The 12,799-nt window shown below is 46.8% G+C and overlaps 1 protein-coding gene across 1 annotated transcript in view; it reads right to left on the reverse strand.

Moving 5' to 3' along the window:
* Positions 1–12,799, reverse strand: part of FBXO10 (F-box protein 10) — an 85,541-nt gene that overhangs the window by 26,183 nt on the left and 46,559 nt on the right. Inside the window, exons 3-4 of the mRNA XM_011939444.1 lie at positions 5,820–6,410; positions 1,704–2,537 (exon numbers count right to left, since the gene is read on the reverse strand). Of these exons, the coding sequence (XP_011794834.1) occupies positions 1,704–2,537; positions 5,820–6,410 (1,425 nt within the window). The remainder of the gene's footprint in view (positions 1–1,703; positions 2,538–5,819; positions 6,411–12,799) is intronic.

Here is a 12,799-nt window from a genome sequence, read left to right on the forward strand (position 1 = left end):
CCACCTCGGCCGGCTAGTTTTTTGTATTTTTAGTAGAGACGGGGTTTCACCGTGTTAGCCAGGATGGTCTCGATCTCCTGACCTTGTGATCTGGCCGTCTTGGCCTCCCAAAGTGCTGGGATTACAGGCGTGAGCCACCGCACCCGGCCCCTGACAACTCTTACTCTTCTTTCGGGCAGCTCAGTCCAGGCACTATTTCTCCAAGAAACCATCTGTGGTTCCTCGAGGCTGGGTCAGGTACCCACTTTTCTGGGCTTTTATGCCACCCATGGTTTACCTCTATCATAGGGCCTCTCAAACTGGACTGCAGTAATCTTAAAAAAATAAGTCAATTAAAACATTTATCAAGCACTTGCTATATAACAGGCACACTGCTAAGCACTTCACATTTGTGACCTTAGCTAATCCTCATTGTGTCCTGGAGAAAGGTAGCAACATTAGTCCACAGGACTTAAGAGGCAGAGCCAGAATTTAACTAGAAAGCCATATTCTCAATAACTATGCAAGGAAGAATGCCTTCCTTGAGGGCTTCAACCAGATCCTTTCATCATGGTGCTCACGACAGCAAAGCTATCACCTTTCCCTTTTTATCTGGCCATTTTCTTTTATTCTGTGTACAGCAGTCTTGCATTATGCTTTCAAAGTAACATCACCTGAAATCCTCTTTGGAAGTGGGCTGGGGAAAACACAATTAAATTTAAATTAATTAAAATGCGATTGCTATGAACCATTTTAGAAGCCTGCAACACTCATGAGTGACCTTTGTACAATGTTCTTTAGTTTGAGTATTTCCGGCATAGGACCTCCAACAGCCAGTGAGAGGAGAAAAATAGGGATGCTTATTTCTATTTTACAGAAGTGAAGGTCATGTTTACAGTGAGTTAGTGGAGAGGTGAGACTCGAAGCTAGGTGCTATGCCATGCTTTCTTCTGCATGGACTGTCTTTCCCTTCGGAAGGCCTTCCTGTCATCAGCCATTTACAGGATTTGCAGATAGTCCTGTGGTGCCCTAAGTCCCAGCACATACAAGGTGCTGATTGCAGCAGTGGATAGAAGGACTGTACTTAGCATAAGGTCCAATGTCTTACGGGGGATTCCAGGCCTGGGTAAAGTAGTTTTTACTCACCCCCAGCTTCATCCTTCAACCTACCCCTACTGCATGGTTGAATTCAACCTCACACCCAGGCCCTGGCACAGGATGTTCCTGCTGCTGGGACACCCTCACTCTCCACCCCTTCTCATCACGTGTCCAATTTTCTCTGGACCTTCTACTCATTGTACCCAGCACACACATTTCCTCTGCTGGGAAGCCTTCTCAACAACCCTACTCCAGTTTGGAGTGAAGGCAGTAATCATATCTCCCTGAATTTTCTCTTATTCAGGCCAAAGACTTTGTTTCTCCTACTCCGACATGGGTGAGATGCGTGACTTAGTGAAAAAGAGGCAGGAGACACGCATTTCTAGTCTCAGTTCTGCCTAACTTGCTATGTGACCCTGAGTAAACCACGTTCTCTCTCTAGGCCTCTCTTCCTGTGAAATGAGAAAAACTGTTTCTGCCCTTTCCAAATCAGATGATGGACATGATGTCAAGTGTGTGTGAATAACTTTAAAGAAAATTATTTTTAAAATGCAAAATAGCCCCATCAAACCCTTCCTACATACAGCCACAGGAGCCCCCTGACCAATCTAAAGTCATGACAGCACCTTGCTATTATGTATACACCGCACTGCGTAAGTCAGGTTCCGGAAGATGTTTCCTTCCATCTTGGCTCTGCCGTGGGAACAGACGAAGACGCCTCCCTTCCCATCCCGGAAGAGGCACTTGCGGATGAGGCAGCCCTGCACAGAGTTGGCCAGTGCCATGGCCTCCTTGTCCTTCTGCAGCTCCTGCTGCAGTGAGTTCAGCACTAGGCAGCTGGGCAGCTGAATGGATGCTCCTGGTAGAGGTGGGCCCAGAAATGAGCCCCCCAATACAGGACGTGGGCCCTGCACTTGATAGGATAGTCTGTACATCAGCTGGTCCTCATCTTCATCCTCACCACTGGGACTCAGGCCTCCATCGCTGCTGTCTGGGGTCTGGGCCACCCTTTCACCATCACTACCCACTTCTGCCTCCTGTGAGCCAGCCTTGGAGCCTGGCTTTGGGGAGCTAGAGGCTGGGCTGGTAGGGCTCTGGCTGCCCTCGATAACAATGTCACAGGTCTTTGGGCTCCAGGCCTGGTCCCGGCTCTCTAGGTCCAGGGACATTAAAAAGTCAGAGTCCTCTGTGGGGAGAAAAGTGGGCGAGGACTTAATAAGCCCTAGTAGATACTTGTAGGCCCAGTTCTTATCTGCAGATGGGTGACCCTCAACAGTCACAGAGTTGTTTTCGCTGCCCACAAATTCACAGTTTTCCAGGACACACAGGGGCACGTTGTGCAGGAAGATATGAGTGTTTTTGAAGGTACAGAACTTCACTTGGCAAGTACCCGGACCGTGGACCTGGATGTGCCCATTCTCAAAGTTGCAGTTGTCAAACTGGACATGACCTGATGTTGTCTGGGGAATGAAAAGAAGAAAATGGCTGTAAGAGGGATGAAATCTGTTTTGGATTCTAGCTGCCCTTTAAGGAGGGTAGAACATGGAAAGGCCATTTGTTCTGCTGATCATCTTCCCCTCCCCACTGGGGTCTGGACGTCAGCTGTTCCCAAAAGGAACTGGGGAGCTGCTCTGCATCAGAGAGGGAGGGAAACTGGAGCTGCCTGCACCTCCATCCTTCTAATCTCAAAGGAAGGGAGACAAGTAGATGATGGCAGAGAAGTTCACACTGTATCATGACTCCTCCTAAAACCTCAAGTCTCAAGCCATGCGCCAGGGCTGGGACAGGCAATGAGAGAGGCCTGGCCACATGTGCTCGCAAAGAGTTCTGTGTGGCAACTGATGCATGTGGTGCACAGCAAAATATGTCTCTAAAGAGAGGGGACAAAGTATACTGCCATCGCCAGGAAGCATTGAACAGTTTAAAGCATGAGCTCTGCCAAGTGTGGTGGCTCGTGCCTGTAGTTCCAGCATGTTGGAAGGCCAAGATGGGCAGATCACTTGAGGTCAGGAGTTTGAGACCAGCCTGGTCAACATGGTGAAACCTCATCTCCACTAAAAATACAAAAATTAGCTGGGCGTGGTGGCGTGCGCCTATAGTCCTAGCTACTTGGAAGGCTGAGGCATGAGAATAGCTTGAGCCTGGGAGGCAGAGGTTGCAGTGAGTCGAGATCGCGCCAGTGCACTCCAGCCTGGGCGACAGAGCGAGACTCAGTGTCCAAAAAAAAAAAAAAAAAGCACGGGCTCTGGGGGTTGACTGCAAGTGTTATCTTGTACAAACGACTTCACCTCTTTAAGCCTCAGTTACCTTGTCTGCAGCATGGGGCTCACTAGTTCACAAAGCACCATGCTAGGCACAAACTTGGCACTCAGTCAAAGTCAGTTATTATCATCTGGGGTCAGGGACACAAGGAGCAGAGTGTCCTCAAGAGACTGGGGTGGAGATAGGGCAGAGCCGAACTCTCCTGCCTAATTCATTTGGGCCCCTCGGCTCTCTGGGCCCGACTGAGAAGCAGTCTTGGTGAGGCCCATTCACTCTCTACTCCTGAAAAAGAACTGTTTCTAGATTTCATATGATTTCATCAGATGTATCTGAACCATCAAATAAGGGACTATCTCATGATTCTATTTAATAATCCAGACGTACCTACCCCTTGAACAATTTTTAAAATTCTCTAGCAGTGACCTTTGATAGATTGTCTCAGAATTTAAGCCCCCTTAACTTCTCTAAGTTCTTCCTTATGGCTAACCTAATTTTTCCTTGCTATTTAAATCCATTTTCTCTCTAAAGATAAAAGCCAGCTCTCTGGAGATGCAGAGCCACTGCTAAGGTTCTCCTTGGAAGTCACTGAAAACGGCTGTGAAATCGCCTTGGCCTTTGCATTTTTCAGGCAAGAGCATCCCAGGCCCCCGGGCCTCCTTTAGTTGAAAAACAATCATGGACTGAATACTAACTAACGTATGTTATATGCTAAGCACTAAGCCAGAGGGCAGGCTACGAACAAGTCTAATGCCAGGCCTCATCCCTTGAGGATCTGTGGTTGTACTTCTGACGGAGAAGTAGAGGCTGAAATCAAAATATTACTCTAAGAATAAATGTATTACAAAACGTGAAGGGTCTGGAACATTCTTTCTAGAAACAAACTCTCCTGGGCCTGCAGAGCAGCACCAGGGAAGTTCATCAGTTCTTCTGAAATACTCTAGGGCTAAAACACAGGCTTTTAAGCTTTTAGGTAACATAGCATGATGTAATTTTATAAGCATTTAGATGAGAAGGCCTGAATTTGGGATCTAACTTCCCTAATTACCCACTTGAGAAAGTTACTTACCATCTCTGACCTTCAGTAGCCCTCATTTGCAAAATAGGGATACCACATCTACTTCATCCACACAAATGTTTGCTGTGGGGGTCCAATGAGATGGAAAGTCACCTAGATTATGAATAGGCTTTGGATCTTACTAAGTCTGAGACCTTAATGACACTTAATCTTGCTGAGCCTCCGTTTCCTCATCTATAAAATCAGATGACATTACCTATCTCATACACATGTGGAGAGGAACCCATGAGATAATGGCTATAAGGCATATGGCATGCATATGACATATGTCTGTTATAAATGACCAGTGGTATAAGGATCATTACAAACATGAGAGACAATTGTTATTGGTAATAATGACAATATACTTTAAAAAATCTTATATATATTATATACACACACATATATATACATATATATAGTTGTTTTTTTTTTGAGACGGAGTCTTGCTCTGTCGCCCAGGCTGGAGTGCAGTGGCCGGATCTCAGCTCACTGCAAGCTCCGCCTCCCGGGTTCACGCCATTCTCCTGCCTCAGCCTCCTGAGTAGCTGGGACTACAGGCGCCCACCACCTCGCCTGGCTAGTTTTTTGTATTTTTTTTTAGTAGAGACGGGGTTTCACCGTGTTAGCCAGGATGGTCTCGATCTCCTGACCTCGTGATCCGCCTGTCTCAGCCTCCCAAAGTGCTAGGTGGCTTGAGCCACCGCGCCCGGCCCAAAAATCTTTTATTTTTTATGAGCAGGCAGGAAAGCAATGTAATTTTTATTGACTGCCTACATAATCCAAGTTTCTAAGCAATGTATAAGCTATAGACTGTTCTGCCAGGAACTACCAACACCTGGATACCTGCTTTACTTTGAACCATCTTCTGGCTCTGCGTTCACGGATGGAATGTGTTGGACAAATATTTCCTGACCTTCTCACCATCGCCCTTGAGAATTAGCAAATCGTGGTAAAAGCCTGCCCTCGCTCGATCCCATACAGGGTGTGGGGTTCATGTGCTGAAGGTGACTAGTCCTGTATAGCCTTTTTCCTCTGTGGCTCTCGCTCAGGCCTGCCTCCATGAGCAGCTAATGTGCTCTCTGCTTCCTGTCACCAAGTGGCATGCTTCCAGAACCCAGCTTTCCCGCCTAGCTGCTCCTCTGGTGGCTCCAGTTGGTCCAGTTGGAAAGGGAAGAGGTGCAAAAGAATTTTGGTTCCAAGCCCAAGCCATTTTTAACTACAGCTTTACCAGGAATAAAGCAGAATTCTGAGCTCTACTGATCACTGTGCCTGTTTCTCAACTGGTTCAGCACTCAGAGGAGAGTGAGTATAATAATAACTCTTAACTTTCAATTCCAACCAAAAAAGAGATTAAAAACCCAGAAAAGAGGCCAAGCCCCTGGGGTCAGGACTAGAAAGGCCGTCTATTGATGTGGACACCCACCTTATACATGATGGGTGAGAACCAGGCTGGCATGAAGACGAGGTTGCACAGGCGTGTGGTTGAGCAGTGCTGATCAATGCTGGCCAGCAGGGCCACTTCACCCAACTTCCCCTGCCCTACAATCTCCACGGGCACCTTCAGGATGATTTCACCTTGCTCTTCGTATACACCTGGGAAGAGCACAATTCGGTCATACAGGCTGGCCATGGCCAAGGCACTGCCCAGGCTGTCAAACTCATGGCCTGGCCCAACACTCAGGGTACGTCGTTCCCTCCTCCGGCGGAATAGAGAAAAGCAGACGGAAGACTCCAAGTCCAAGGCATTCTTGGTCCACGTCTTGGAGGCAAGGTAATGCTGCTTGAAGGCTTCTCTCCAAGACTCAGGCTCCACATCTGGCTGGTTGGGCCAATTGGGATGGCGGCACTCGGTGCAACCCAGACACAGCTGCCGCCAGCGGGTGCTGTCGAGACTGAGGATCAGTTCATACCAGGCCCTGCATACCAGGCTGCAGCGGCCCAGGTCGGGAAGGTGCAAGTAGGCTAAGATCATGCGCCATAGCTCCAAGGGCAGGCCACCAGCCTCCATGGTCACCTAGGAGACAGACACAAAACAAAAGAGATCTCTGTCTACCCTACTTACCAGTCCCCCTTTAAAATTTCTTTTTTTAGATGGAGTTTCACTCTTGTTGCCCAGGCTGGAGTGTAGTGGCGCGATCTCGGCCTCGCCACAACCTCCGCCTCCCAGATTCAAGTGATTCTCCTGCCTCAGCCTCCCAAGTAGCTGGGGTTACAGGCATGCACTACCACACCTGGCTAATTTTGTATTTTTAGTAGAGACCGGGTTTCTCCACGTTGGTCAGGCTGGTCTCAAACTCCCAACCTCAGGTGATCTGCCCGGCTTGGTCTCCCAAAGTGCTGGGATTACAAGTGTGAGGCACCACACCCGGCCTCCAGTACCTTTCTTAAAATACCCCCTGCCATCTCCTAAGGCCAAGGGTGAGCAAATAAACAAGGCCCAGCCAGTCAGAGGACCCATCCTTTCAATGTGAATCCTACTCTAGATTTTTCTACCAGGAATTAGCAAGGAAAACTCTCTTTTCTCTATGGTCAGATGTTATGAGGATATGACTCCAGAACTGCCAGGTTCACCACCATGTGGAGGAAACCTTGTAGTATAAAAGCCAAACAGAAAAAAAAAAAAAAAAGAAAGAAAAAAAAAAGAAAAAAGCCAAACAGAAATATGACACTTTAAAAAGAGGAAGAAAACAAGGTAAGCATGTGTGTGTGTGTGTGTGTGTGTGTGTGTGTGTCCTGATAGTACCGATTCCAGATTCTTAAAGATGTCTTAGAATCTACAGTTCTTCCTTCAATTTTGTAGGATATCCCAATGGCCTTCTACTAAATCCCCCTTTTGCTCAAGCTGGTTTGATTTGGGTTTCTATGACTTGCAACTAGAAGAGTCTAGACTCCTAAGAGGGAACCCACCTTTGGCTGTTAGGCTCCAAGAGCTCTGGATCCCCTACACTCTCAGGGAAGAGATCTCTATCTCTTCATACTATTAGGAAAGAACTGAGGCAGTGACTGTCCATCTGTCTGTCTCTGCTCATTCCCAGATCAAGTAATTACTGTTTCCCCATGTGGGGCAGCCCCAGGAAAGACTACTGCTGAGTCAGATGCTGTGGGTTTTGGTTCTGGCTCTGCCGTTGGTTATCCTGAGCAGTTACTTGGTTATTGTGAACCCCTATGGGCTGGCTGCCCAGCCATCTACCTATTGCTTTTTCTGGAAAATCTTCTTCTCCCCTACCAGTGATTTATATCACATGATTATAGAGGTAAGGTTCCCAGCAGATGTGTGTGTAGAACAAAGGATCCCCGACCCCTTGACTGCTACTGATTGGACTCTGGATGGTTCTAAAGGGGCCATCGAGACCTTTCCCAGGAGAACAGGAGTTGCAATTCTAGAATCAGGCTGGCCTCATTCCTGAATGGTGGGGAATGAGTGGCCTCTTTCCTAAGCTATAAACTCAGGAATAGCCTCTGGTGATCATTTTCCCCAGGCTGGGGCATAGGAGGAGACAAGACAGAAGAAGCTGATCTACATTGAGAGAAGAATAAATTAGAGACACAGAAAAAAGCAGAGAAAAGGGCAGAAGCAAGGGGCGTCCAGTTTTCTATAGCACTGCAGGTCATGGCTCCAGTCTATTCTCAAAGCTCAGCTTTATCCTTGCCCTTTGAATGCCATCAGATATCCCTGATGATGTAAGCTGGCTTCAGTTACTTGTTTTTATACCTAGTTCAAGGTCTCTCATTTATGAGTGTCAATTTTCCCACTTAAAAAACAAGGGGACCGAGTAGATGACCTAGAGCAACTTCCAAGTCTGAAACCCAAGTCCCTAGACAACTAGAAAGTAGGACTATGGCCGGACATGGTGGCTCACGCCTATAATCCCAGCACTTTGGGAGGCCAAGGTGGGTGGATTACCTGAGGTCAGGAGTTCCAGACCAGCCTGGCCAACGTGGTGAAAACTCCTCTCTACTAAAAAATACAAAAATCTGGCTGGGTGCAGTGGCTCGTGCCTGTAATCCCAGCACTTTGGGACGCCAAGGCAGGTGGATCACCTGAGGTCAGGAGTTCGAGACCAGCCTGGCCAATACAGTGAAACCCCGCCTCTACTAAAAATACAAAAAAATTAGCCAGGCTTCGGGGAGTGCGCCTATAGTCCCAGCAACTCAGGAGGCTGAGACAGGAGAATTGCCTGAACCCGGGAGGTGGAGGTTGCAGTGAGCCAAGATCGTGCCACTACACTCCAGCCTGGGCGACACAGCAGGACTCTGTCTCAAAACAAAACAAAACAAAACAAAAAGTAGCCGGGCGTGGTCATGGCCACCTGGGAGGCTGAGGCAGGAGAATCGTTTGGACCTGGGAGGCAGAGGTTGCAGTGAGCCAAGATTTTACCTCACTACACTCCAGCCTGGGTGACAGAGTGAGACTCCATTTCATAAACAAATAAATAAATAAAGTAGGACTAGAAACAACTGACCTTCATCAAATTGTTGACCTCTCTAGGGCCTTGGGTATCCTCTCAATTTTATGAAAATGCTAATCATACTTGTCAGTTATCTAAGCCCCATGAAGGCTAGGAGCACAAATGTATGATTATGTCTGGAAGAAATGTTGAACTTCCTCAAGACAGGCGTGGCTTTAATTCTGCAGATTCATACTGGAGCCCAGGTGAGTAGGTTCTTCTCTAATGATCACCAGCGAGACTTTACTAAGAGAAAAGTTGGCATATGCCACTCCCCAAGATGGACACCAGTTTATTTATGGCAGCTTCTATGACACTGATGTTTCCTGTTCTTCATTTATTTCTTTAGTTACACATTCTCGGGCTTTTTGTTTGTTTGTTTTTTGAGACAGAGTCTCGCTGTATCACCCAGGCCGGAGTGCAGTGGCGCGATCTCGGCTCACTGCAACCTCTGCCTCCCAGGTTCAAGCGATTCTCCTGCCTTAGCCTCCTGAGTAGCTGTTGCTGGGATTACAGGTGCGCACCACCATGCCCGGCTAATTTGTTTGTATTGTTAGTAAAGACGGGGTTTTACCATGTTGGTTAGGCTGGTGTTGAACTCCTAACCTTGTGATCTGCCCATCTTGGCCTCCCAAAGTGCTGGGATTACAGACATGAGCCATGACGCCTGGCCTCTCAGGCTTTTTAAGAGAAAATTGTTCTTCTACTCATTCTCTATCCACTTTGCAGCTGAACAATCACATCCATTCCCTTGGCTTCAACTACCACCGGAAATGCATGACTACAAAATCCAAATGTCTAGCCCCAATCATCTTTCAAGCTCCACACGTGAATATCCAATTCTCTTTCAGACATTTCTACCTGGATGTTCCATAGATACCAAAAACTGAACATCATGTCCAAAATGGAATCCTCACTTCCACTTCAGGCCATGACAGAATAACTGAAACTGGATAATCCCTTCCTGCCATAAACAACTACAAAGCTGGACAAAATATATGAGGGAAGTGAATTTGTGTTTTCAGGCACTGAGCAGCAAGCTGCTCAAGACTGTGATTTTTGGCCGGGTGCGGTGGCTCACACCTGTAATCTCAGCACTTTGGGAGGCCAAGGTATGTGGATCACTTGAGGTCAAGAGTTCAAGAACAGCCTCACCAACATGGTGAAACCCTGTCTCTGCTAAAAATACAAAATTAGCTGGGCGTGGTGGTGCACACTTGTAATCCCAGCTACTTGGGAGGCTGAGGCAGAAGAATCGCTTGAACCTGGGAGGCGGAGGTTGCAGTGAGCCGAGATCACACCATCGCACTCCAGCCTAGACAACAAGAGCGAAACTTCATCTCAAAAAAAAAAAAAGACTGATTTTTGAAAGAAAGGAAACATACGAGGTGAGTGCCAAGAACATCCTGGCGTTCGTTCTGAGGCACTTTCTTACTATGGTGTAGAGATGGAGCCCAAGCAGAGTGGCAGTCCCACCAGGAAGGCAGATTTGAGTTCTGCGCTGCTGAAGAGGCTTGCATTTGTGAGGTGAGGTACCAGAATACAGTGAATAGCACAGAGGGGGTGGGGGAGGAGGGACAGTTCCTAGGCTGAAGGCTGGGCTGCACATGTTCAAGGCAAGACTTCATCGGATGTAGTAGAGATTACCTGCTATGAAAATTATTCTAATTTTCCACTTAACTTCTGTGTTTAATTTTGTTCATTCACTCATCCGACAGACATCTATTAAGCCTTATTATGTAACAGGTCCTAAGAGAAAATATTAATAAATTGGGATTAAGACATGGTCTCTGTGCTCAAGTTGCTGACAGTTTAATAAGAGGGGAGAAGACATAGTGAAAGACAAAACAAAACAAAGTTGGCAAAAGACCTTCACTAATAGGTTGAGAAATCATGGAGTAACTCCTAGAGAAGTCTTTCTTTTTTTTTTTTGGATGCAGTGGCCATGATCTTTGCTCACTGCAGCCTCTGCCTCCCAGGTTCAAGCAATTCTCGTGCCTCAGCCTCCCAAGTAGCTGGGACTACAGGTGCATGCCACCATGCCTAGCTAATTTTTGTATTTTTAGTAGAGACAGGGTTTCACCATATTGGCCAGGCTGGTCTCAAACTTCTGACCTCAAGTGATCCACCTGCCTTGGCCTTCTAAAGTGCTGGGATTACAGATGTGAGCCACCAAGTCTGGCCTTAGAATCACTTTAGAAAAGTGTTTCAGTTTCTTCTACAGTTAAATGCAGACCTATCCTATGACCCAGGAATTCCACTCCTAGTTATTTATACAAGATAAATGAAAATAGGTGTTTACAAAGACTTAGGCAAGAATGTTTACAGCAGCTGTATTCATAATAGTAAAACAAACAAACAAACTAGAAACAACCCAAATGTCCATCAACAGAAGTGTGGATAAACAAGTTCTGGTGTATTTGTACGACCAGGTACTATTCAGCAATAAAAAGGGATAAACTATTGATGTAGACAAGAACAAGTGTGAACCTCAAAAATAATATGCTGGGGCTGGGCACAGTGGCAGATGCCTGTAATGCCAGCACTTTGGGAGGTCCAGGTAGGTGGACTACTTGAGTTTGGGAGTTTGAGACCAGCTTAGGTAACATGCTGAGACCCCATCTCTAAAAACAAAACAAAACAAAATACAAAAAATTAGCTGAGTGTGGTGACGCACACCTGTAGTTCCAGCTACTAGGGTGGTTGAGGTGGGAGGATCACTTAAGCCCAGGAAATCAAGGCTGCAGTGAAACAGGATTGAGCCACTGCACTTAAGCTTGGGTGACAGAGCAAGCCACTTATCTCAAAAAACAAAACAAAAAAAAACAAAAAAGACAAAACTAGCCTTGGTGATAAAAATCAAAATAGCGCTTAGGCCAGGCACAGTGGCTCACCCCTGTAATGCCAGCACTTTGGGAAGCTGAGGTGGGAGGACAGCTTGAGTCCAGTTTGAGATCAGCCTGGACAACATAGCAAGACTCTGTCTCTACAAAAAAGTTAAAAAATGTTTGCCAGGCATGGTGGTGTGCACCTGTAGTCCCAGCTACTCAGGAGGCTGAGGTGGGAGAATCCCTTGAGTCTAGGAGTTTGAGGTTACAATAAGCTGATGGTGTCTCTGCACTCCAGCCTGGGCGACAGCAAAACCCTGTCTCAAAAAACAAACACAACCCAACAGTGCTTGCCAGCAAGGTGGAGATTAACTGGAAGGGGTTACAAGGGAACTTTAGGGTGAAGGAAATGTTTTATATCTTGACTGGTGTGTTAGTTATATGGGTGCATACATCAAAAAACCCTCACTGGAGGTTGGGTGCGGTGGCTCATGCCTGTAATCCCAGCACTTTGGGAGGCCAAGGCGGGTGGATCACCTGAGGTCATGAGTTTGAGACCAGCCTGGCCAACATGGTGATACCCCGTTTCTACTAAAAACACAAAAATTATCCAGGCGTGATGGTGTGTGCCTGTAATCCCAGCTACTTGGTAGGCTGAGGCAGGACAATCACTTGAACCTGGGAGGCAGAGGTTGCAGTGAGCCAAGACTGTGCCACTGCACTCCCTGGGTGACAGAGCGAGACTCCATCTCAAAAAATAAAAAATAGAAACCTCACTGGATTGTATGCTTCAGCTCTGTGCATATCATTGCATGTAAACATCATCTCCATTTTTTAAATAGTATATATTATCATCTCTCCCCATCCCTGCTCCACCACCTGTACTGTGTTCCTGGGTTAATAACATCATCATTTTCCACCTAGCTGCCCAAGACAGAACTAGAGAAACCTCCTTGATTTCTTTTCTCCCTCCTTCCCTCCCTCTCTACCCAATATTCTCTGAAGTCCTGTGTTTCTGCCTCCTTAAGCAATCTCTCCTATCAATACTTTCTTCACTATCCTCCCTGTCCCTGCATTACTTCTTTGGTTTGGATTACTATGACAGATTCTTCTTCTTCTTTTTTTTT

Source organism: Colobus angolensis, unplaced genomic scaffold, assembly GCF_000951035.1.
Source record: "Colobus angolensis palliatus isolate OR3802 unplaced genomic scaffold, Cang.pa_1.0 Scaffold181, whole genome shotgun sequence".
Lineage (NCBI taxonomy): Eukaryota > Metazoa > Chordata > Mammalia > Primates > Cercopithecidae > Colobus > Colobus angolensis.